Source organism: Bufo gargarizans, chromosome 3, assembly GCF_014858855.1.
Source record: "Bufo gargarizans isolate SCDJY-AF-19 chromosome 3, ASM1485885v1, whole genome shotgun sequence".
NCBI lineage: Eukaryota > Metazoa > Chordata > Amphibia > Anura > Bufonidae > Bufo > Bufo gargarizans.
This window is the reverse complement of record NC_058082.1, coordinates 202,529,763-202,553,585: the sequence shown is the minus strand read 5'-3', so window position 1 is coordinate 202,553,585 and position 23,823 is coordinate 202,529,763. Positions and strand designations below refer to the sequence as shown.

The 23,823-nt window shown below is 40.0% G+C and overlaps 1 protein-coding gene across 1 annotated transcript in view; it reads left to right on the top strand.

Moving 5' to 3' along the window:
• GABRA5 (gamma-aminobutyric acid type A receptor subunit alpha5) overlaps positions 1-23,823 on the top strand; it is a 268,627-nt gene that overhangs the window by 158,497 nt on the left and 86,307 nt on the right. Inside the window, exon 5 of the mRNA XM_044285544.1 lies at positions 1,966-2,048. Coding sequence (XP_044141479.1) covers positions 1,966-2,048 — 83 coding nt within the window. The remainder of the gene's footprint in view (positions 1-1,965; positions 2,049-23,823) is intronic.

Below are 23,823 nucleotides of genomic sequence, written 5' to 3'. Positions count from 1 at the left end.
AGAGAATGTGACTGATCTCTATGTATAAGAGGCAGTCTGAATAAAGGCATAAATGAACTGCCTTTCAGCATACTAAAGTTTTTTTGTTTTTTTCCAGGGCCTTAAGCCTTTTGCTTAAAGCTTAAAATGTGCTAAAATACAAAATAAACCTTACTCACCTGCTACACTCGACGTAGCCTCAAGGGTCACCTGGGGTAGTTGGTCTCACTCCAGCAATGATTACCTAGATCCCTTCCATGACTTATTATTTTATGAATTACCTGCAGTAGTCACATGAAGTTGTCAGATATGTCATTGCTGGAGCACCAGAAATAGACTGCCAGAAGCACCAGAGTGGCAGGGGATAAAGTAGGTGTAGGTTTGTTTCTTTATTTTTATTTTATAAAATTTCTATTCTTCAGAAACATTTTTGGGGTCCTGAAAAACCCATTTAAATGGGTTTTTCACCCTTGGAGGCCTTTTGGGCAGACCCCTCCCCTACATTGCCAGACCTTTGGGGAAAGCATACTTACCTGCTCCATGCCACTGGGTTCCTGCTCCTTTGCTCCCTTGCCACCACTGCCGTTCTTTGGTCTTCACGCGTTAACATTCAGTTTGACATGGTTCACATGTCCACTGCAGCCAGTGACTCACCACAGAGGAGGTTGATGCCCCCATATGGTCAGAGTCAATCAAGAAATTGACATGTGGAGACTGGCGGTGGAGAGCGAAGAAGCCAGAACCGAGCATCGGAAAGCAGGTACATTCTTTCCTCCATCGGTCTGGTGGCAAAGGAGAAGTGGGGTGTCTGTTCAAAAAGTGCCTAGGGTGAACATTAACATATGCAAATATTAAATAATGTTCTATTTAAAAAAAATTAACTTTTCATTGTGTCATAATGTTGAAATAGCACAAAACTGTGGTAATGTTCTAGTACTATTATCTGCTTTAGATTTGAATTTCTCTTGCCCTCATGTTCTGCTGAGGGGGCAGTCTAATTGTGGTCAATGGAGGACAAGTATTTTTAAGCAACATTCATTGAAAAACCAAGTTTTAGATTGGCAGGGTAAATCATCATTCAATGTAATATGGCATTACATTTTTGCATTTTTTTTTCTTGTAAATGTAGGCTTCATGGAGCTGACATACCATTGGCCACCTATTTCACGGGTTTCCCAACAGTTCAAGAGAAATGCTCCTTTACATTGTTGCAATTATAATTTAGCGATTTTATATTTTCTTATATTTATTAATAAATGAACTCTGCACTGCATTTTACTTAAACAAAACCATTTCATTTTATCTTTGAAGTGTTACGTATTTTGAAGAATACATACCATGGGACAACCTCCTGGTTATGTTAGGAATGTCTTAAATATGATTGAAGTTCTCATTGAAGAATAAATAGAATATAAATGTCTTTCCGAATGTGCGGGAACAAATGTATCTATAGCAACCATGATTGCCTTATTGTCTACCATTGGTACCATACAAATTGAAGTACACATTACAAATATGTCAGGCCTCTATTATTTTGCCTTTGGTGCTCCTGTTAGAAAATTGTGGGTCCCCTCTGTTTTAAAAGAAATTCAGGAAAAACGCATTTCATGCCCAGCATATAAATATGCTAGCTGTGAGATATTTGGCTCACTGATAAGAGAGCTCTCCTTTGAGGAATTGTGCCATGGGAAGAAAGCATGTACTTTACATGAAGAGATAGACAGATTGGAGGATCTCATGCAAATGCAATTTGACAGCAGTGGGACTTAACAGGTAAAATCTGCCACATCTGCTTTTTTCTGTTTGTATAAAAAACCTAAAATATTTTGAAGGATAATAATATACTGTTGCACAGTTTAGCTAGTCCCCAGGTTTCTTATACCAGTGCCACAACTGTCATGTGTAAGCAAATGTATAATGACTGGATGCCCACCGGCAGGATTTTATGTAATTTTGTTTTCCTTTCATCTTTAATGATTTGAACAGATTGACAATTTCAGCAGAATGCCCCATGCAGCTAGAAGACTTTCCTATGGATGCTCACGCATGCCCTCTAAAATTTGGAAGTTGTAAGTTATGATATTTTACTTAATATTCTCTATTATTGATTAAATATTTATTTGCTTGTGTTTCTCATATTATGGTTTATACGGATAAGTAACCAATTCTGTAGAGGCAATCCATTATATATATATAAAAAAAAAAAATCCCAATGTATTAATTTTGTTTGTGTATTGAACATACAGTATATACTGTACCTACACGCCACATTATTTAAACTTACTGTATTAAATAAAACAGTTAAGACTTGTCTGCTTTGGACAACCCTTTTTTGTTTTAATAGTCATCTGAAAGTAAACTGGTTGTCACACAGCTGGGTCCCTCCAGCACCCAGGCAATTTGGGCAACAGTTTAAGTCTCCAGGAGGGCACATGAAAGTTTTCCCTCATTACACTTCATTCCTGAACAGACTTGTGGGACTCACTGCAGGCTGTGACTAAATTGCATTGGAAGGGAGGTGTGTAGCAAGTGGCGATGTGATCGTGTTATGACTGTCATCTTGCCATATGTCCTCCAGTATCACTGCAGCAGCACGGGACCCATTTTCTTCCACTGTGGGACCCGCCTCCAGACCTGTGCACTCACTATGTGTGCAAGCGTCATCACACTGATGCTGCACATAGGCAGAGAATGTCCCTGAGGCTTGCCAATATGTTGTGGTCTGTGCAGAGTGCAGCGGCAGAACTTCTACATTATCTGTACTCTGAGAGTTTATAGTATGTTACCTGTGGAGGTGACCTCTACTACATTATCTGTACTCTGAGAGTTTATAGTATGTTACCTGTGGAGGTGACCTCTACTACATTATCTGTACTCTGAGAGTTTATAGTATGTTACCTGTGGAGGTGACCTCTACTACATTATCTGCAAACAGAAATGTCTCACTGCGTTACCTGTGAAGTTATGTAGGACAGGAGGTGACATCTACTACATTATCAGAGAGTTATCACTGTGTTATCTGAGGTGTAGCATAAGACTGTATGGGACATCTAGTACACTATCTGTACTCAGAGAGTTATCACTGTGTTATCTGTAGTGTTACATGGGACTGCAGGTAACATCTACTACATTATCAGAGAGTTATCACTGTGTTATCTGAGGTGTAGCATAAGACTGTATGGGACATCTAGTACACTATCTGTACTCAGAGAGTTATCACTGTGTTATCTGTAGTGTTACATGGGACTGCAGGTAACATCTACTACATTATCAGAGAGTTATCACTGTGTTATCTGAGGTGTAACATAGGACTGTATGGGACATCTAGTACACTATATGTACTCAGAGAATTCTCCCTGTGTTATCTGTAGTGTTACATAGGACTGCAGGTAACATCTACTACATTATCAGAGAATTCTCCCTGTGTTATCTGAGGTGTAACATAGAACTGTATGAGACATCTAGTACATTTTCTGTACTCAGAGAGTTATCACTGTGTTATCTGTGGTGTTACATAGGACTGTATGGGACATCTAGTACACTATCTGTACTCAGAGAGTTATCACTGTGTTGTCTGTAGTGTTACATGGGACTGCAGGTAACATCTACTAAGTTATCAGAGAGTTATCACTGTGTTATCTGAGGTGTAACATAGGACTGTATGGGACATCTAGTACACTATCTGCACTCAGAGAATTCTCCTTGTGTTATCTGTAGTGTTACATAGGACTGCAGGTAACATCTACTACATTATCAGAGAGTTATCACTGTGTTATCTGTAGTGTTACATGGGACTGCAGGTAACATCTACTACATTGTCAGAGAGTTATCACTGTGTTATCTGAGGTGTAGCATAAGACTGTATGGGACATCTAGTACACTATCTGTACTCAGAGAGTTATCACTGTGTTATCTGTAGTGTTACATGGGACTGCAGGTAACATGTACTACATTATCAGAGAGTTATCACTGTGTTATCTGAGGTGTAACATAGGACTGTATGGGACATCTAGTACACTATCTGTACTCAGAGAATTCTCCTTGTGTTATCTGTAGTGTTACATAGGACTGCAGGTAACATCTACTACATTATCAGAGAGTTATCACTGTGTTATCTGAGGTGTAACATAGGACTGTATGGGGCATCTAGTACACTATCTGTACTCAGAGAATTCTCCCTGTGTTATCTGTAGCGTTACATAGGACTGCAGGTAACATCTACTACATTATCAGAGAATTCTCCTTGTGTTATCTGAGGTGTAACATAGAACTGTATGAGACATCTAGTACACTATCTGTACTCAGAGAGTTATCACTGTGTTATCTGTGGTGTTACGTAGAACTGTATGGGACATCTAGAGCACTATCTGTACTCAGAGAGTTATCCCTATGTTATCTGTGGTGTTACATAGGACTGTAGGAGACATCTAGTACACTATCTGTACTCAGATAATTCTCCCTGTGTTATCTGTAGTGTTACATAGGACTGCAGGTAACATCTACTACATTATCAGAGAGTTATCACTGTGTTATCTGAGGTGTAACATAGGACTGTATGGGGCATCTAGTACACTATCTGTACTCAGAGAATTCTCCCTGTGTTATCTGTAGCGTTACATAGGACTGCAGGTAACATCTACTACATTATCAGAGAATTCTCCTTGTGTTATCTGAGGTGTAACATAGAACTGTATGAGACATCTAGTACATTATCTGTACTCAGAGAGTTATCACTGTGTTATCTGTGGTGTTACGTAGAACTGTATGGGACATCTAGAGCACTATCTGTACTCAGAGAGTTATCCCTATGTTATCTGTGGTGTTACATAGGACTGTAGGAGACATCTAGTACACTATCTGTACTCAGATAATTCTCCCTGTGTTATCTGTAGTGTTACATAGGACTGCAGGTAACATCTACATTATCAGAGAGTTATCACTGTGTTATCTGAGGTGTAACATAGGACTGTATGGGGCATCTAGTACACTATCTTTACTCAGAGAATTCTCCCTGTGTTATCTGTGGTGTTACATAGGACTGTAGGGGACATCTAGTACACTATCTGTACTCAGAGAATTCTCCATGTGTTATCTGTGGTGTTACATAGGACTGTAGGGGACATCTAGTACACTATCTGTACTCAGAGAATTCTCCCTGTGTTATTTGTGGTGTTACATAGGGCTGCAGGTGACATCATTTACATTATATGTTCACAGAGAGTTATCACCATGTTATCTGAGGTGTTACATTGGACTGCAGGTAACACCTACTACATTATCTGTACTCATAGAGTTATCACTGTGTTATCTGTGGTGTAACATAGGACTGTATGGGACATCTACTACATTATCTGTACTCAGAGAGTTATCACTGTGTTATCTGTGGGGTTCAATGTGAACATGTTTATGGGACCATCCCTGTGTGTATGGGAGAGTCCATGTTGGTATACTGGGCTGGAGTGGGGCCCATGGTGCCATTAATCCACCCCTACTGTAACAGCTGTAGGTGAAGTCAGCAATATGTGTATAATTTCCATGCAATGCCACCACTTTGATAAGTATGGTAATTTACAGCTCTTATTGCTGTCCATGATTAGTCCATGTGATACATGGACACTCTAGGTTCTCAAGAGCAAGAAGTGCTCATTGTAACCCCTCCCCATATTGAAGTGGTCAAAACATTGTCATCTGCTTTTATGCTTGGCAAAAAATGAAAGTTTTGCTTTAACAAAATTTCTGTTGTCTTGCATATCTGTGTATGGCTATTATATACCTATATATTGATGGACTACTACTCTAAACTACACACTGATAAGAATGGTGCTGGAGATCCTGCTCTGGCCAATACACAAAAGTCCTAATTGGGTACCCCGTTATTGAGTTAAAGCTTCAAAATGAGGTTTCTAAAGCAGGCAGTCTCCGGAAAGCAAAATTGCTTCAATATTGAAAGCTGTTTTCCAGTGACACTAAAGTCCAGGCTCTTCAGGGCCGATTTTAGAATGTGGCCCTGGACAAAATCAAAAGTGGGCCCCAAATCTTGTAAAACTGTGCCAACAACACAGTTACATTCCATCGATTCTGTCCCTCCCTCACATATTTCCACCCCATAAAGCCCCTCACACAGATCTGCACCCTCATGGCCCCCAGAACTCACCAAATGCACCTCGCTCACTGATTTACACACCATAAAGCCCACATACACAGATCTGCACCCTCTTGGCCCCAGAATATGCCAAATGCATCCCCTCACAGAATATATATATATATATATATATATATATATATATATATATTAGAATTAGTTTACATTTATTTTAGTAATTACATATTTTTTAGAAATTCCAAATTTACTTTGTGCCATACATATTATTTGCAATTACAAAAAAATATATATAATGATATTTCTGCTGTATATAAATACCTAATACATGGGAAACTATGGGTTTCTCTGAAACAGTTTAACATTGAGCTCTATAGCTCAGTGGTTAAGTCTCACAGCAGAAACACTTCAAAAATAGAGGCTAAATAAAACTTAAATACACAGGGTGTTCCCAAGAATACTGACAATGTGAATGAATTCTTTAGAATGGAAATTTGACCCAAGTTTTTTTTTTTTCTTTAATTCTGATTTGATAGAATCAGAATTTCTTCAGATTTTTTTGGGTAGAATGGAGAGAGATAAAGAGAGAGAGAGGCAGACGAAGCATTATTGATTCAGATAGAATCAATTTGTATTTGAATCGAATATCTTGGCCAGGTTAGAGAAATTGGACTGAAACAAATTTTATGAAATTCACACATCTCTCCTTTATATATGAGTAATTAATGTTTTCAGTTGATGTTGATGATATTTAAAAAGAACATTTTCTGGTCATTAGTGCTATGTACTGTTGCTAGTGCTGTGAAAAATATGTAATATTGCCCTAGTAGTTAATCAACCTATTAAACAAATGACATAATAATAATTACACTTATTATTTTAACAAGCAATATTTATATATAGCATATATAGCAACATATCTCACAAAGCCGCTCAATCTAAGAACTCATTAAGCATGCTGGATGGCAGTTAACAAAGCCAAATTAGCATTAGCAATACACAAAAGGTGGATGATAGCATAGCTTCTGCAGTTAGCTTTCTCTAGCGAATTAAACATAATGTGCAACTGGGACTAAAAAATTGTCCGCTTTGAACAATTCATCTTTGTTGGAAGAAGAAGCTTCTGTTTATGAAATATCCCCCTGCTGCACCCCCAGCAATGAAATGTAAAATGTGCAGAGGCATGTAAATTATTATTGTCTGTAGCGCCACCACAGTGTAAATGAAGCATTACACAGTGCCTATTAAAATTAAAAAGGGGTATTCCCATCCGGGACATTCGTGGCATATTGATAGGCCATAAATGTCAGATAGATGCTGGTCCCACCTCTGGGACCCTCTCCTATCTGAGGAACTGAACCCTGCCGTGAACCAAGAGCAAAACTGCACATGTGCAACATCCACTCCATTAACTGCTATGGGACTTTTGAAACAGCTGAGCAAGCACACTTGGCTATTTTTGAAAGTCTCTTAGCAGTGAATAGAGAGAACACTGTGCATGCACGACCAACTCTATGTTCACCTCTATGGGACTTCTTAACCCCTTAGTGACCACTTATACACCTTTTTACTGATGTAAACAAAAGGCGTTATAGCTAAACAGCTTGCTTTAACACCGACATATGACGTAATAGTATGTCATGGTGGCAAGTGAATTGCCGCATTTTGAGGTACTATTACGTCATGGTGATCAGGCGGGCACCAAAGTGATGCGCGCCCGATCACTACAGGGGCCCGGCACTGATAGCCAATTCCGGCGGATTAGCCTATTATATGCCATGGTCAGCGATGACTGCAGCATAAAATGAGTTTGCGGTGTGTGAGGGAGCCCATCGGCTCCCCGCGCTGTTGTGGCGTGGACCTTATGGGTGACAAGGCAGTCCGAGGCCATGCACAGGCTGCCCAATGCCTTGCATGGCATTGGGACCTGCCTTCTACGGGGGTCGAGGAAATCCAGCCCCAGGCTGCATCTCCTAGGCAACCTGTTAGTGCAATACACTAACAGGCAATGCATTACAATACAGATGTATTGTAATGGAATGCAGAGGGGATCCGACCCTCAAAAGTTGAAATCCCTGAGTGGAACAGAAATTAAGTTTAAAAAAAAAAAAGCAAAAAGAGCGTTTTTAATAAAAAAAGAAAAGGAAAAAAACAAACGCAAGTTTACCCTGATTTTATAATAAGAAATAGAATAAAGAGGAAAAACACACATGTTAGGTATCACCGTGTCCATAATGACCGGCTCTATAAAAATATCACATGGTCCACCACGTCCGATAAATACCATAAAAAAAACCTGTGTCAAAAAATGAATCTTTTGCCACCTTATATCACAAAAAGTGCTACACCAAAGCAATCAAAAAGGCGTATGTCCCACAAAATAGTACCAATGAAACTATCACCTCATCCCGCAAAAAATGAGCCCCTACATAAGAAAATCTAAAAAAATAAATAAAAAAAATATGACTTTCAGACAATGGAGACACTAAAAAATGCTTTTTTTCCCCCTTCAAAACTGCTATTATTTTGTTAAAGTGAAATAAATGTTAAAAAGTTGACATATTAGGTATTGCCACATCCGTAACAACCAGCTCTATAAAAATATCACATGAACTAACCGCTTCGAGGAACACCATAAAAAAAGCCATTTTTTTTGTCACCTAACATCACATAAAGTGCAACACCAAGCGATCAAAAAGGCATATGGACCACCAAAATAGTACCAATCAAACCGTCACCTCATCCCTCAAAAAAATGAGACCATACCTAAGACAATTGGTCAAAAAATAAAAAAGCTATGGCTCTCAGACTATGGAGACACTAAAACAGCATTTTTTGTTTGTTTGTTTACAAAACCCTATTGTTGTGTAAAACTTAAATAAATGGGAAAATGTATAAATATTAGTTATTGCCGCATCAGTAACTGTAGCTGGCCAGCTAAGACCTGTCCTAGGTTGCTAGTATAGCTTATATGTGTATACAGCTAAACCTGCCAATAGCCTTAGTACAGTTCCTATGTTTATGTGTTAAAGACAAAAACAGAGTTATTTACTGTGACATCATGTTTTAGATGTCATATAACTGTTATATTTTGATTTCACAGAGGCAGAAACAGACAATATGCCGTTAAGATTCCTTTTGTAATATAAGGTAAACTCAGTGACACAGCAGAAACAACAGAAAGCATAGTGTTAATCTGTTGTTGCTGGGCAATAGTCTAGACCAATCGCAGCCAGCTTCTCACACAGCAAAATTTTTCACCAATCACAGCCAGCCTCACACACGACTGTCTGGGAATTCCCCCATCTCCTGCTGCTAGAATTATTATTCACCAGAGACAGGAGCTGTACAGACATTGACTCCACTGAGAACTGAGTTTTATGGGAACAAGAGGCCAATATAGATATTTAAAACAAGTTATATAATGTTCATATTGTTAGTATTGTGTTTAGAACTTTATACTGAACTAGATACATATGTGTTTACTTACATTTCCACCAATTGCAACCATACTGAGCCATACAATGATACAATCCATACAAATTGCAAAAGCAAACTGCAATCTGCAGTAGAACTATTAGTTAGGCCTCAGATATAACGCTCAGAGAAATCATAAAGTGCTTAAACAACTTAAAGTGAGAGTACAGATACTGAAGAGAGAAATATATCCGCCATTTTATGTTGCATGACAAGATTGAACATTTGAACCACCATTTTATGCATACCGCCATTTTTTTATATCTTTTTAACACGTGTTTTGTACATGGATTATCTGCTGCAGAGGTGGCAGTGTTATATATGAAGAAAAGGTGAAGTTAATAAATAAGTTATTTGAAGCATTTGGTGAGCTCTTTAAACCTAGAAGAATTACAGAGTAATAGATAGTCTGGTTAGACTAAAAGTCAGAGATATCAAAATTCTTCTAATGCCACAGCGCAAAATGCACTGTGCCAAAACAACCAATTTTTTGATCATCTTGCCCCATAAAGTGTAGTAATGAATGATCAAAAAAATCATATGTATTCAAAAACGGCACCAATAAAAACATCAACTCTTCCTGCAAAAAACGAGTCCCTGCACAAGATGATCGGCAGAAAAATAAAAAAATAAGGAAAAATAAAAAAAATGGAAAAATGCTTTATTATGTTAACTGAAACAAAGAAAGTAGACATATTTGATATCATTGCGTCTATAACAACCTGCTCTATAAAAATAGCACATGATCTACCCTGTCAGATGAATGTTGTAAAAAATAAAAAATAAAAACAGTGTCAAAACAGCCAATTTTTGGTTACCTTGCCTCACAAAAAAAAATAATATAGAGCAAATAAAAATCATATGTACTCCAAAATAGTACCAATAAAACTGGCACCTTATCCCCTATAAGGGTGCATCAGGGGGGGCTTCAAATGGGACATGGCATCTAAAAACCAGTCCAGCAAAAGCTGTCTTCCAAAAACCATATGACGCTCCTTTTCTTTGGCGCCCTGCTGTGTGCCCTTATATGAGTTTACGACCACATGTGGGGTGTTTCTGTAAACTGCAAAATCAGGGTAATAAATATTGAGTTTTGTTTGGCTGTTAACCCTCGATGTGTTAAAGAAAAAAATAAATTAAAATGGAAAATCTGCCAAAAAAACTGAAATTTTGAAATGTCATCTCCATTTTCATTTAATTCTTGTGGAACACCTAAAGGATTAACAAAGTTAGTAAAATCGCTTTTGAGTAACTTGAGGGGTGTAGTTTCTACAATGGAGTCATTTATGGGGGGTTTCTATTATGTAAGCCCCACAAAGTGAATTCAAACCTGAACTGGTACTTAACCTCTTCAGGACACATGACGTACCGGTACGTCATGATGCCCTGGTACTCAAGGACACATGACGTACCGGTACATCATGTGTTGTTCCGATCACTGCCGCCCGGCTGGCAGTGATCGGAACAAGGTGCCTGCACAAATCATTGAGCAGGCACCTAGGCTAAATGCGCGGGGGGGTCCTGTGACCCCCCCATGTCGGCGATCGCAACAAACCGCAGGTCAATTCAGACCTGCGGTTTGATGCGCTTTTTGCCGTTTCTGATCCCCGCGGTCCCTGACCGCGGGGATCAGAAACTTTACAATGCCCAGAATATATATGTTCTTCCTCCCCCTACACCCCTGAATGATATTATGTGGGCGGGTGGTGCAGGGGGAGGGTTGCGGGCGGTGCAGGCAGTGCGGGAGGCGGGCGGTGCGGCAGGCGGGATCGCGATCCCCCGCCCGCCTCCCCTTGAATAATCGTTGGTTTCTAGTGGGTATACCAGGGTGCCAGCACATTGCTGGCACCCTGGTATAAACGGCTGACATCGTTGATGCGATGTCAGCCGTTTAACCCTTTCTATACAGCGGTCCGTACGGACCGCTGTATGGAAAAGGTTAACAGCGCAGGGAGCTCCCTCCCTCTCCGATCGGGGGGCTGCTGTGCCTTTGCAGCCCCCCGATGGGAGAGGGAGAGAGCCCCCAGACAGCCCCCCGACACCCCAGTCCTCACCCTTCCCCGTCTGCGAAGTTGTGGCAGACGGGGAAGGTTCCCATGGCAACAGGACGCCTGCTCAGGCGTCCAGCTGTCCATGGTGCTGAACAGATCTGTGCTGAAAGCATAGATCTGTTCAGTGTAAGTAAAATACAGTGCAGTACCCTATATAGAGTACAGTACTGTATTATACAGACATCAGACCCACTGGATCTTCAAGAACCAAGTGGGTCTGGGTAAAAAAAAAAGTGAAAAAAAGTGAAAAAAAAGTAAAAATCAAAAAACACATTTATCACTGATTAAAAATGAAAAAAATTAAATTCCCTACACATGTTTGGTATTGCCGCGTCCGTAACGACCTGATCTATAAAACGGTCATGTTACTTTACCCGAACGGTGAACGCCATAAAAATAAAAAATTAAAAACTATGATGAAATTGAAATTTTGCCCACCTTACTTCCCAAAAAAAGGTAATAAAAGTGATCAAAAAAGTCGCATGTACGCCAAAATTGTAACAATCAAACCGTAATCTCATCCCGCAAAAAATGAGACCCTACTTAAGATAATCGCCCAAAAAATGAAAAAACTATGGCTCTTAGACTATGGAAACACTAAAACATCATTTTTTTTGTTTCAAAAATGAAATCATTGTGTAAAACTTACATAAATAAAAAAAAAGTATACATATTAGGTATTGCCGCGTCCATATCGACCGGTTCTATAAAAATATCACATGACCTAACCCCTCAGGTGACCACGGTGTAAAAAAAGCAATTTTTTGTCATCTTACATCACAAAAACTGCAATAGCAAGCGATCAAAAAATCATATTCACCCCAAAATAGTGCCAATCAAACCGTCATCTCATCCCGCAAAGAATGAGACCCTACTCAAGATTATCGCCCAAAAACTGAAACAACTATGGCTCTTAGACTATGGAGACACTAAAACTTTTTTTGTTTTAAAAATGAAATCATTGTGTAAAACTTACATAAATAAAAAAAATTGTATACATATTATGTATCGCCGCGTCCGTGACAACCTGCTCTATAAAATTACCACATGATCTAACCTGTCAGATGAATGTTGTAAATAACAAAAAAAAAAAAAAACTGTGCCAAAAAGGTATTTCTTGTTACCTTGCCGCACAAAAAGTGTAATATAGAGCAACCAAAAATCATATGTACCCTAAACTAGTACCAACAAAACTGCCACCCTATCCCGTAATTTCTAAAATGGGGTCACTTTTTTAGAGTTTCTACTCTAGGGGTGCATCAGGGGGGCTTCAAATGGGACATGGTGTCAAAAAAACCAGTCCAGCAAAATCCAGCCTTCCAAAAACCGTATGGCATTCCTTTCCTTCTGCGCCCTGCCGTGTGACCGTACAGCAGTTTACGACCACATATGGGGTGTTTCTGTAAACTACAGAATTAGGGCCATGAATAATGAGTTTTGTTTGGCTGTTAACCCTTTATTTGTAACTGGAAAAAAAATATTAAAATTGAAAATCTGCCAAAAAAGTGAAATTTGGAAATTGTATCTCTATTTTCCATTAAATCATGTGCAACACCTAAAGGGTTAAAAATGTATGTAAAATCAGTTTGGAATACCTTGAGGGGTGTAATTTCTTAGATGGGGTCACTTTTATGGAGTTTCTACTCTGGGGGTGCATCCGGGGGCTTCAAATGGGACATGGTGTCAAAAAAACCAGTCCAGCAAAATCCAGCCTTCCAAAAACCGTATGGCATTCCTTTCCTTCTGCGCCCTGCCGTGTGACCGTACAGCAGTTTACGACCACATATGGGGTGTTTCTGTAAACTACAGAATTAGGGCCATGAATAATGAGTTTTGTTTGGCTGTTAACCCTTTATTTGTAACTGGAAAAAAAATATTAAAATTGAAAATCTGCCAAAAAAGTGAAATTTGGAAATTGTATCTCTATTTTCCATTAAATGATGTGCAACACCTAAAGGGTTAAAAATGTATGTAAAATCAGTTTGGAATACCTTGAGGGGTGTAATTTCTTAGATGGGGTCACTTTTATGGAGTTTCTACTCTGGGGGTGCATCAGGGGGCTTCAAATGGGACATGGTGTCAAAAAACCAGTCCAGCAAAATCTGTCTTCCAAAAACCAAACGGCGCACCTTTCACTCTACGCCCCGCTGTGTGGCCGTACAGTAGTTTACAGCCACATATGGGGTGTTTCTGTAAACGGCAGAGTCAGGGCAATAAAGATACAGTCTTGTTTGGCTGTTAACCCTTGCTTTGTTAGTGGAAAAAATGGGTTAAAATGGAAAATAAGGCAAAAAAATGAAATTTTCAAATTTCATCCCCATTTGCCAATAACTCTTGTGCAACACCTAAAGGGTTAACGACGTATGTAAAATCAGTTTTGAATACCTTGAGGGGTGTAGTTTCTTAGATGGGGTCACTTTTATGGAGTTTCTACTCTAGGGGTGCATCAGGGGGGCTTCAAATGGGACATGGTGTAAATAAACCAGTCCATAAAAATCAGCCTTCCAAAAACGAAACGGCGCACCTTTCACTCTACGCCCCGCTGTGTGGCCGTACAGTAGTTTACGGCCACATATTGGGTGTTTCTGTAAACGGCAGAGTCGGGGCAATAAAGATACAGTCTTGTTTGGCTGTTAACCCTTGCTTTGTTAGTGGAAATAATGGGTTAAAATGGAAAATTAGACAAAAAAATGAAATTCTCAAATCTCATCCCCATTTGCCAATAACTCTTGTGCAACACCTAAAGGGTTAACGACGTATGTAAAATCAGTTTTGAATACCTTGAGGGGTGTAGTTTCTTAGATGGGGTCATTTTTGGGAGGTTTCTATTATCTAAGCCTCACAATATGACTTCAAACCTGAACTGGTCCATAAAAAGTGGGATTTTGAAGATTTCTGAAAATTTTCAAAATTTGCTTCTAAACTTCTAAGCCTTGTAACATCCCCAAAAAATAAAATATCATTCCCAAAATGCTACAAACATGAAGTAGACATATGGGGAATGTAAAATCATCACAATTTTTGGGGGTATTACTATGTATTAAAGAAGTAGAGAAACTGAAACTTTGAAATTTGCAAATTTTTGAAATGTTTTGGTAAATTAGGTATTATTTTGTGCAAAAAAAATATTTTTTTTTAATTCATTTTACCAGTGTCATGAAGTACAATATGTGACGAAAAAACAATCTCAGAACGGCCTGGATAAGTCAAAGCGTTTTAAAGTTATCAGCACTTAAAGTGACAGTGGTCAGATTTGCAAAAAATGGCCTGGTCCTAAGGTGTAAAAAGGCTGTGTCCCTAAGGGGTTAAAAAAGTGGGTTTTGGAAAATTTTCTTAAAAATTTTAAGAATTGCTTTTAAAATTCTAAGGCTACTTTCACACTAGCGTTTTTCTTTTCCGGCATAGAGTTCCGTCACAGGGGCTCTATACCAGAAAAGAACTGATCAGGCATATCCCCATGCATTCTGAATGGAGAGTAATCCATTCAGGATGCATCAGGATGTCTTCAGTTCAGTCTTTTTCACTGATCAGGCAAAAGAGAAAACTGTAGCATGCTACGGTTTTATCTCCGGCGAAAAAAACTGAAGACTTGCCTGAATGCCGGATCTGGCATTTTTTTTCCATAGGAATGTATTAGTGCCGGATCCGGCATTTAAAATACCGGAATGCTGGATCCGTCCTTCCGGTCTGCGCATGCGCAGACCTTTAAAAATGAGAAAAGAAAAAAAAACGGATCCGTTTTGCCTGATAACACCGGAAAAACGGATCCGGTATTGCAATGCATTTTTCTGACTGATCAGGCATTTTTCAGACTGATCAGGGTCCTGATCAGTCTGAAAAATGCCTGATCGGTCAGAAAAAATGACATCCGTTTGCATACAGTTTGCCTGATCAGGCAGTCAGTTCAGGCAACGGAACTGCCTGACAGGAATCAAACAACGCAAGTGTGAAAGTACCCTAAAAAAAAAAAAAAAGGATCCGTTTTGCCTGATGACACTGGAAAAACGGATCCGGTATTGCAATGCATTTTTTGGACTGATCAGGCATTTTTCTGACTGATCAGGATCCTGATCAGTCTGAAAAATGCCTGATCAGTCAGAAAAAATGACATCCGTTTGCATACAATTTGCCTGATCAGGCAGTCAGTTCAGGCAACGGAACTGCCTGCCGGAATCAAGCAACGCAAGTGTGAAAGTACCCTAAGCCTTCTGACGTGCTAAAAAAAAAATATGACATTTACAAAATGATGTCAACATAAAGTAGACATATGGTAAATGTTAAATAATAAATATTTTATGAGGTATCACTTTCTGTTTTAAAAGCAGAGAAATAGAAATTTTGAAAATTGAGAATTTTTCAAAATTTTTGGTAAATGTGGGATTTTTTTTATAAATAAAGGTGAAATATATTGACTCAATTTTATAACTATCATGAAGTACAATACGGCACGAGAAAACATTCTCAGAATGGCTTGGATAAATAAAAGTGTTCCAAAGCTATTACCACATTTTTTACGAAAACTGGCCCAGGGTAAAAAGTGTTAATCAATCATTACATGTACTAAAAATGGTGCATTAAAAAGTATAACTTGTCCTGCAGAAAATAAAACTTCATACAATTACATTGATGAAAAAAAAAAAATAACATTTTTTTTTAAAATGTGCATGGTCACTAAAGGGTTAAAATAGTCAGGACGCAGTGGTAAATGGTGGGGTGGCCAATTATACTTGCCCTGCCCGCCATTCACTTCAGGACCTCATCCAAAAGGTGGCACCTGCCCCTGTTGGACAATTACAGCATAATCTACCAATATGCCATGAATATTGCAATGGGAATACCACTTTAATGTGTCGTCTGTGTAATGCAGAACAGGAAGGATGCTCCACAGCAAATGAGTTGCAATTTAGGCAAACTGATTTGCAAACTGCTCCTCAAAATCCCAGCAGATGGTTGTTTTCCTGTTTAAAACCACATGCTGTACTTGCAGCAATTAGTATTGGTTCATCCATCCAGATCACTGGATTTACAGACTGTTTGCGTACAAAAATAAAAGTGTTGTGTGTTTGTGGTCTTCACATAAAGCCAACCTTTAATAGCATTCAGAATCATAATACATAAAGAAGCTGTATGCCATCCTGACCATATCCTGACCACAGAAGGTTATTTTAAGCATCTTGTCAAGAACTATGAGAGCAAATTGAGTGATATGTTGTATATAACCTGAAGTATCTTTGCCCAGACAAAATGTTTCACACCAGTTAATGTAAAGTCTACTCTGCAGGGGGGTGACATTTCATTGGTGTTGGAACACAACCAGCAAGGGTGAAATAGCCCGGAGCATGCTAGATTTTAAGCTTACACCACTCTGTGGCATGATCATTTTCATTGCTTCAATAATCCAGCTTTGATGTTACTACATGATTGTAAGCAATCTGTACACTTTAGCGCTTCCCAATCTGATAAACCTGGAGTGTGACTAAATAATATTTCAGCTGAATAGTACGTTACATAATACAGTAAATACATCATAATCCTGTGCTGCCATATGTGATTTCATGAAAACTTGGAAAGAGAGTTAAAAGTAATATCTAAAGCAATCAGCTGTTTTCTATTTACACAGACATTTTCAATGGCATTATAATTGAGAAAAATAGGCAAAATAAATTTTGGGGGAAAAAAGAAATGCATTTATTGCAGACATTTCCTTTACCATATTAAAGGGGTTAACTGACCCTCAATATGCCCGGGCCCTTCACACACAATGTACTTACCTCTCTCCCTGGCACCCGCGTTGCTTCTGAAACCCGTGCATCTCCCTGTCTTGCGGGGGGAGCGGGTGGTTAGAAAATGGCCGGCGGTGACAACGACGAGCCTTCCTAACGTCACCTGCGATGCTAGGGAGGCTTGTCCACTCCATTGGCTGACCCTCCCCGAAGCCAGATGTTTTCATCCGCACAACAGGGAGATGCACCGGTGGTTGTGTGAGCTTCAGAAGCGACGCCGGTGCCTGGGAGCAAGGTAAGTACATTGTGTGTGAGGAGCCCGGACATATGAGGCTGTTTGAAAAAGGTCATGTGAACATTGCTGCCTCTTCATAGTATATTATGCCCAGAACCATACATTGTGTTTCAGCTATGTCTGGTATTGCAGCTCAATCCTATTCACTTGACCACGTGACTGATAAACATGACATAGGGACCAAAGACGATGCTGCAGCATTCATGTGAGTGCTGCGGCCCCTTCAAACAGCTGATAGGTCTAGGTGTCAGGAGTCAGACCTATGCTAAGGATTGTGTTGGTCTGTGGGATCAAATCAAACTAGTCAGCGTTCAAAATATATATATATATATATATATATATATATATATATTAGCTGAAGGACCCGGCCTCGCATGGGTATATTTAATCTATTCAAGGTTATGTTTGTGTGTGTCGTTAAATGATATCGACAGTATCCACTATAACAGTGACATCTACAGTACCCCGCCCCCTTTACAGTGACCTCCACAGCCCCCCACCCCTTAACACTGACAAGCCACAGTGCCAAATCTCCTTAAAATGGGTCGTCCACAGCAGTTTTCCCCCTTCACTTTGACCTTCACAGCAGCCCGCCCCTTTAACAGTGACATCCACAGCACCCCACCCCCTTGACAGTGACCTCCACAGGGGCCCACCCCCTTAACAGTGACCTCTACAGCACCCGCCCATTAATACTGATCATAGGTAACAGTCCCCTTAACTGTGACCTCCACCATTCCCGGCCCCCTTAACAGAGACCTCCACAGCGACTGCCCCTTTAACAGAGACTGCCACAGTACCTTGCTGCCTTAACAGTAACCTCACAGTACCCTGCTGCCCTTTTTAATAGTGGCCTCCACAGTTTACTCCTCCCTTAACAGCGACCTCCACAGTGCCCGCCCCTTAACATTGGCCTCCACAGCAGCCTGCCCCCTTAACAGTAACATCCACAGCGCCCTCCCCTCTAACAGTGACCTCCATAGCAGCTGTCCCTTTATTAGTGACCTCCACAGTACCTCGTCCCCTAACAGTGATTTACACAATAAACTGCCCCCACAGAGCTCCGTTCCTTTAAAATGTGACCTCCACAACACCATGCTCCCTCCATAGTGGACCGTTCCCTTAACTGTGACGTCCACCGTTCCCTGCTCCCTTAACAGAGACCTCCACAGCGCCCACCCCTTTTAAAGTGACCTCCACAGCATCCTGTCCCCTTAACAGTGACCTCCACAGCGACCAACCCCTTTAACAGTGACCTCCACAGCGGCCGACCCTTTATTAGTGACCTCCACAGTACCCTGTCTCCTTAAAGCCTCATGCAGACGTCCATGGAACACGGTTCGTGAGATACCGGACTGGCATTGCAGGAGTGCACGGCATCATTGGTTGCTATGACGCTGTGACAGAAGTTGACAGAAGTTGATTTTTACCTTTATTTATTTAATCCCTGTCAGCTGCGGAGTGGGAGAGGGAGTGGCCTAAATGGGTCTGGGGCATGGATTAGCGGTACCTGGGGGTGGGGTTTTTAAGTCCATCTTTTGCGGGTGGCCTGAATGGCCACCCTACCTGTCCCTGAACTGTGACCTTCACAGCACTCTGCTCCCTTAACAGTGTCATCCACAGCACCCTGCCCCTTTAAAGGAAATCTGTCGCCAGGATAATCACTATTGAAGTAAATCCATGGCCTAATAGCACTTAGTACCTTATTTCTAGATGTGCCTTTGTTTCAGCAATATCTTCTGAAAATCCAGTTAATTTGGTATGCAAATAAGCCTGTAAGGTGCCCAGAGGGGAGTCACTCTTGCAGGAAGGAGCCCATGCACGTCTCCTGCTAGTGTCCAAGCCCGCGGTCATGCTGGGATCAGGGAAAAGGGGAGCAGATTTGTGGCTTGAATGTGATGATGGTGGAGCCATTGCGGCAGGAGGCTTGCCTGGGTTCCTTCCTGCAAGAATGATGCATCTTACTGTCTCATTTGCATACCAAATAAACTGGATTTTTGCTTGAAAAAAAGGCACCTCTTGAAATAAGGTACTAAGTGCTATGGCTTTACTTCAAAAGCGATTATCCTGGTGACAGATTTCTTTTAAAGCTCATCTACAGCAGTGAAGAAAAATGGCAGGGTTGTTATGGAAACCTGGTGTAAAAATGTGTTTATGTGGAGACTAAGGGTCTGCGAGCTTCTATTGGCTAATACTGGTCATGTGACCAAGCTTCTATTAGCTAATGCATTATTATTATTTTTTTATATCTCAGGAACGGTACGTCCTAGAGAGCCAAAAACTGGTCTAAAAACTTCCCGGACACCTGATGTACCTGTGTGCCAAATTTTGTGATTGTAAATGCGACTGTGCGGATTCCTTTAGCGGACACACATACACTCAGCTTTATATATTATATGCTATTTCTCAGAACTCACAAAAGATTTACAGTATGTGTCAGTTTGCGAAAGTATACAGGCAATTTAAACAAGTGTTCTGGTTTAGTTGTGACCTTGTGCAGCATATGCTCACATATTGCAGTGTTCATGCATCAATTCTGAAGGCTGCTACAACTGCTGTGAATGTTCAAACTATTCTTTAAGAATTATGTGCATTTCTACAATTGCTTGACTGTTATAGCACTCCTGGCCATTTATTACATTGTATAACTTCCTTTTTCCAATCAGGTTTTGTAATCCCTACATAGGTCTCATGGTCAGTGTCTATTTAGGTTTGTGGCACTTTCTGTCGATAATTTAGGAGCAATTGAATGCAGTCCGGTCCAGCTATGAATCATTGAGTAGTCTTATACTGCTTGTACTCTCTCTCTCTGTTTCTCTCACTATATATGTACACGGGCATACAGCAAAATACAAACCATAAGGCAAAGCAAAATGCTACATGTCTAAGCAGCAACTAGACATCTTACCTCTCTGTCTTTACCCTGTGTAACTTGAATTTTTAAAGGGGTTGTGCCAAGGATAAGGGAAAAGTGTCTGATCAGTGGGAGTCCAGCTGCTGGGATTCCCACTGATCATGTAAACAAGAGTCTGAGTCCTGCGTTCCCCCATATGTATTGATTAATTGTGGTTAAAGAGGACCTTTCACTACAATAAAAAATCTAAACTAACTATACAGACAAGGGGAGCAGCACCCAGGGATCTCCCTGCACTTACTATTATCCCTGGGCGCCGCTCCGTTCTCCCGGTATAGACTCCGGTATCTTCAGATTTTCGGCTTAACTGGGTGGAGCCTGCCGGCGTCTCCTTCTCCCAGGCTGTAGTGCTGGCCAATCGCAGCACTCAACTCATAGCCTGAGAGAAAAAAAAACAACTCTCAGGCTATGAGCTGAGCGACGCGATTGGCCAGCGCTACAGCCTGGGAGAAGGAGATGCCGGCAGGCTCCTCCCAGTTGAGCCAAAAATCTGAAGATACCGGAGCCTATACCGGGAGAACGGAGCGGCACCCAGGAATAATAGGTGCAGGGAGATCCCTGGGCGCCGCACTCCATGTCTGTATGCTTAGTTTAGATTTTTTATTGTAGTGAGAGGTCCTTTTTAAGCATGAGTGCTGCTGCACCATGTATCTTTGAGGGACTGCTAGAGGTAGCAGATTGCTATACTTAACTTCTCTTTAGAAGTGCTATAGAGATGAGTTGACCAGCAGTGTGCATGTTCTACCACCTCCTCATTCATATGGGGGACCTAGAATCCCTATTGTCATGATTGGTGGGGGTTCCATTTTTCGGACCTCTATTGATCAGTCACTTATCCCTTATCCTGTGGATAGGAGTACATTCCAATTTCGTCACAGCCACTTTAAATAGGCACCAGTGCAGCTGTATTTACTAATGAGACCAGTGCAGTACCAAAACAGGTACTAGAGTAGAAATGGAGGCTTCATCCCACCCAGAAGTGTCCAGGTCCTAGAAAATAGTTTGTAAACAACACATCTTCTGTCATTGCCTCACAATATAGTATATATAGTAAACTACTATGTAACACAATACATTCTTCTTACCATTTAGCTGCTTGCAATACAAAACCATATGTAAAAAAAAAAAATTCTAAAAATCTATTCACAAATTATCTTTAAATGTATTGGTTTCATCTAAAAAGATATATTTGTATATTGAGTCTATCTATGCTTTATTCGATGACTAACGCAAAAAGTGAAAATCAGACATTATATAGTACATGACAATATTTTTCTAACAAAGCTAGAACCACATGGATCCAGAGATCTCCCCATTCATTGCTCTGCACACATTGATAAAAAGCAGACAGCTCAAGGGGAGTGTCTTTCTGCTTCAGCTAAAGGGACATGTCCATGCTCTCCCTATCACAATGTCACCACCAGACATCTGAGAAGCTCTGTCAGACGTTCTTCAGAACCTCCTGCTTGAGGTTCCTTTTGTTTTGCTTTCGTTTTCTCATCTCGTTAGCCTCTCTCAGCTGTCATGTAGTTGCACTGATTGCATCCCTTTATATCCCTTCCCATACTGCATCACTTTGAGGTTTATACAACTTCCTGGAGTGTGTGCATGCTGGATGCTACTACTGAGTCTTCTACAGATAAGTTTTGTTCATTCATTTGCGTTTTCCAGTTTGCTGGATCCCAGGTGACCCTGACTCCCTCCGTATCAAGTGTAGGGAGCCGGTGGTCATGTCCCCTCACTATTATAGCGTGTTCAGGTGTTATACAGTTGAGGAACGAGGATATGCAATCATCTACCATTGAGATTTTTGCATAGGCTGAGCAGTTAGGGAAAGAGCCAGGTCTGTTGCAGGGCTCTCCCTTTGGTTCCTTAGTTTTGGATCCAGTCAGTCGGATCTTCATTTTGTGTCTTCTAGTTTTCAGTACACCTTCCCTGACACACAACTCAGGAGGCAGTTCAAGAATGCAACTGAGCATGTGCGGCCATCTCAGTGAGTAGGTAAAAAAAATAAAAAAAATAAAAGCAGGTGGCGCTGTTACGTTTTATTGAATAACTCAGTGTCTATGCTTTATTTTTAATTACATTCAACTACAAAAGTATTCAGATCCAGGTGCTGGTTTGAAAACTGTAGAATTTTTTTGTGGTACAACCCCTTTAAAAAAAACTGAAATTGACAATAATTTTCAAAATTCCACATGAGAGATTCATTATGTTAGCAATGCAATGAGGCGTGGACAATGATACCATATGCATTGTAATAAAAAGTTATCTATGACGTTGTTGCAAAGAATGTGGACATTTTCTGGTGGACAGTGCTGGAAAAACAGAATATGGTAATTCTAAAATGTTATTTTAATGGCATTAGGCTCAATAACAGCAACAATATTTTCTAAATACTAATGGTTCTAGTGAGATTTTAATGCCACAGATGAAGGAAGAAGAAACACTTATATATCCCATTAAAAGTTTAGATGTGTCATCAGAGATTTTCTCTCCTCCTTTTCCTTTTCTCTCTCTTTCTCTCTATTGGACAGTTGTATCAAGAGAACAACTTGTAAACTTAAAAGTAGGCTAGATCAAAGATAAAAGTACTGTATTTACATTGCATGTCTTGTCCCATATGTGAACCTACATGCAACCAGTGATTGATCCAAAAAAAGCTGGAACCGGAATCTCATCATTTTTAACAATTATATATGTAGGAATATTTAGCTTGCCACCTAATTTGTTAATCCTTTCATGACCGGTTATAAAAAAGGTCTGAACATCCAGGCCATTTTTTGTGATTTTCTGCACGTGGTGGTTTAGTTACCCTAACTTTTGTATTTATTTGACTACCAACATAATTTTTGCAATGTTTCTTACTTGACACTTAAGAATTTTTATTATTAAAATTTTTTCCCTTTAAGTTTAATTTGGGGAAAACGGCAAATTCCCAAATATATTTCCCCATCCCTCCAATTAAATCCTTGGGCAATCAACTCCCCAGGCCCTTTGTCCTGGTGATTGCATCTTAGTGAATAATTCCTTAAGTATAATTTATAAAAATGTGAAATCTTAAACTTCTGATCTAAATTCCCTATCAAATCATTTAAAAAATTAGAAGTATCTATCTCAAATAGTGATTTATTCTTTACACTAGTAAGTGTCGAAGGTAACTAAAAATATCTAACCCAAAGCAAACTTTCCATATTCTCCCTCTGTGATAACACTGATAACGGAAGTATCTCTCCATTCTTCACCACTTGTGTGGCATAAAAAATATTTTTTTTTGCCAAAAC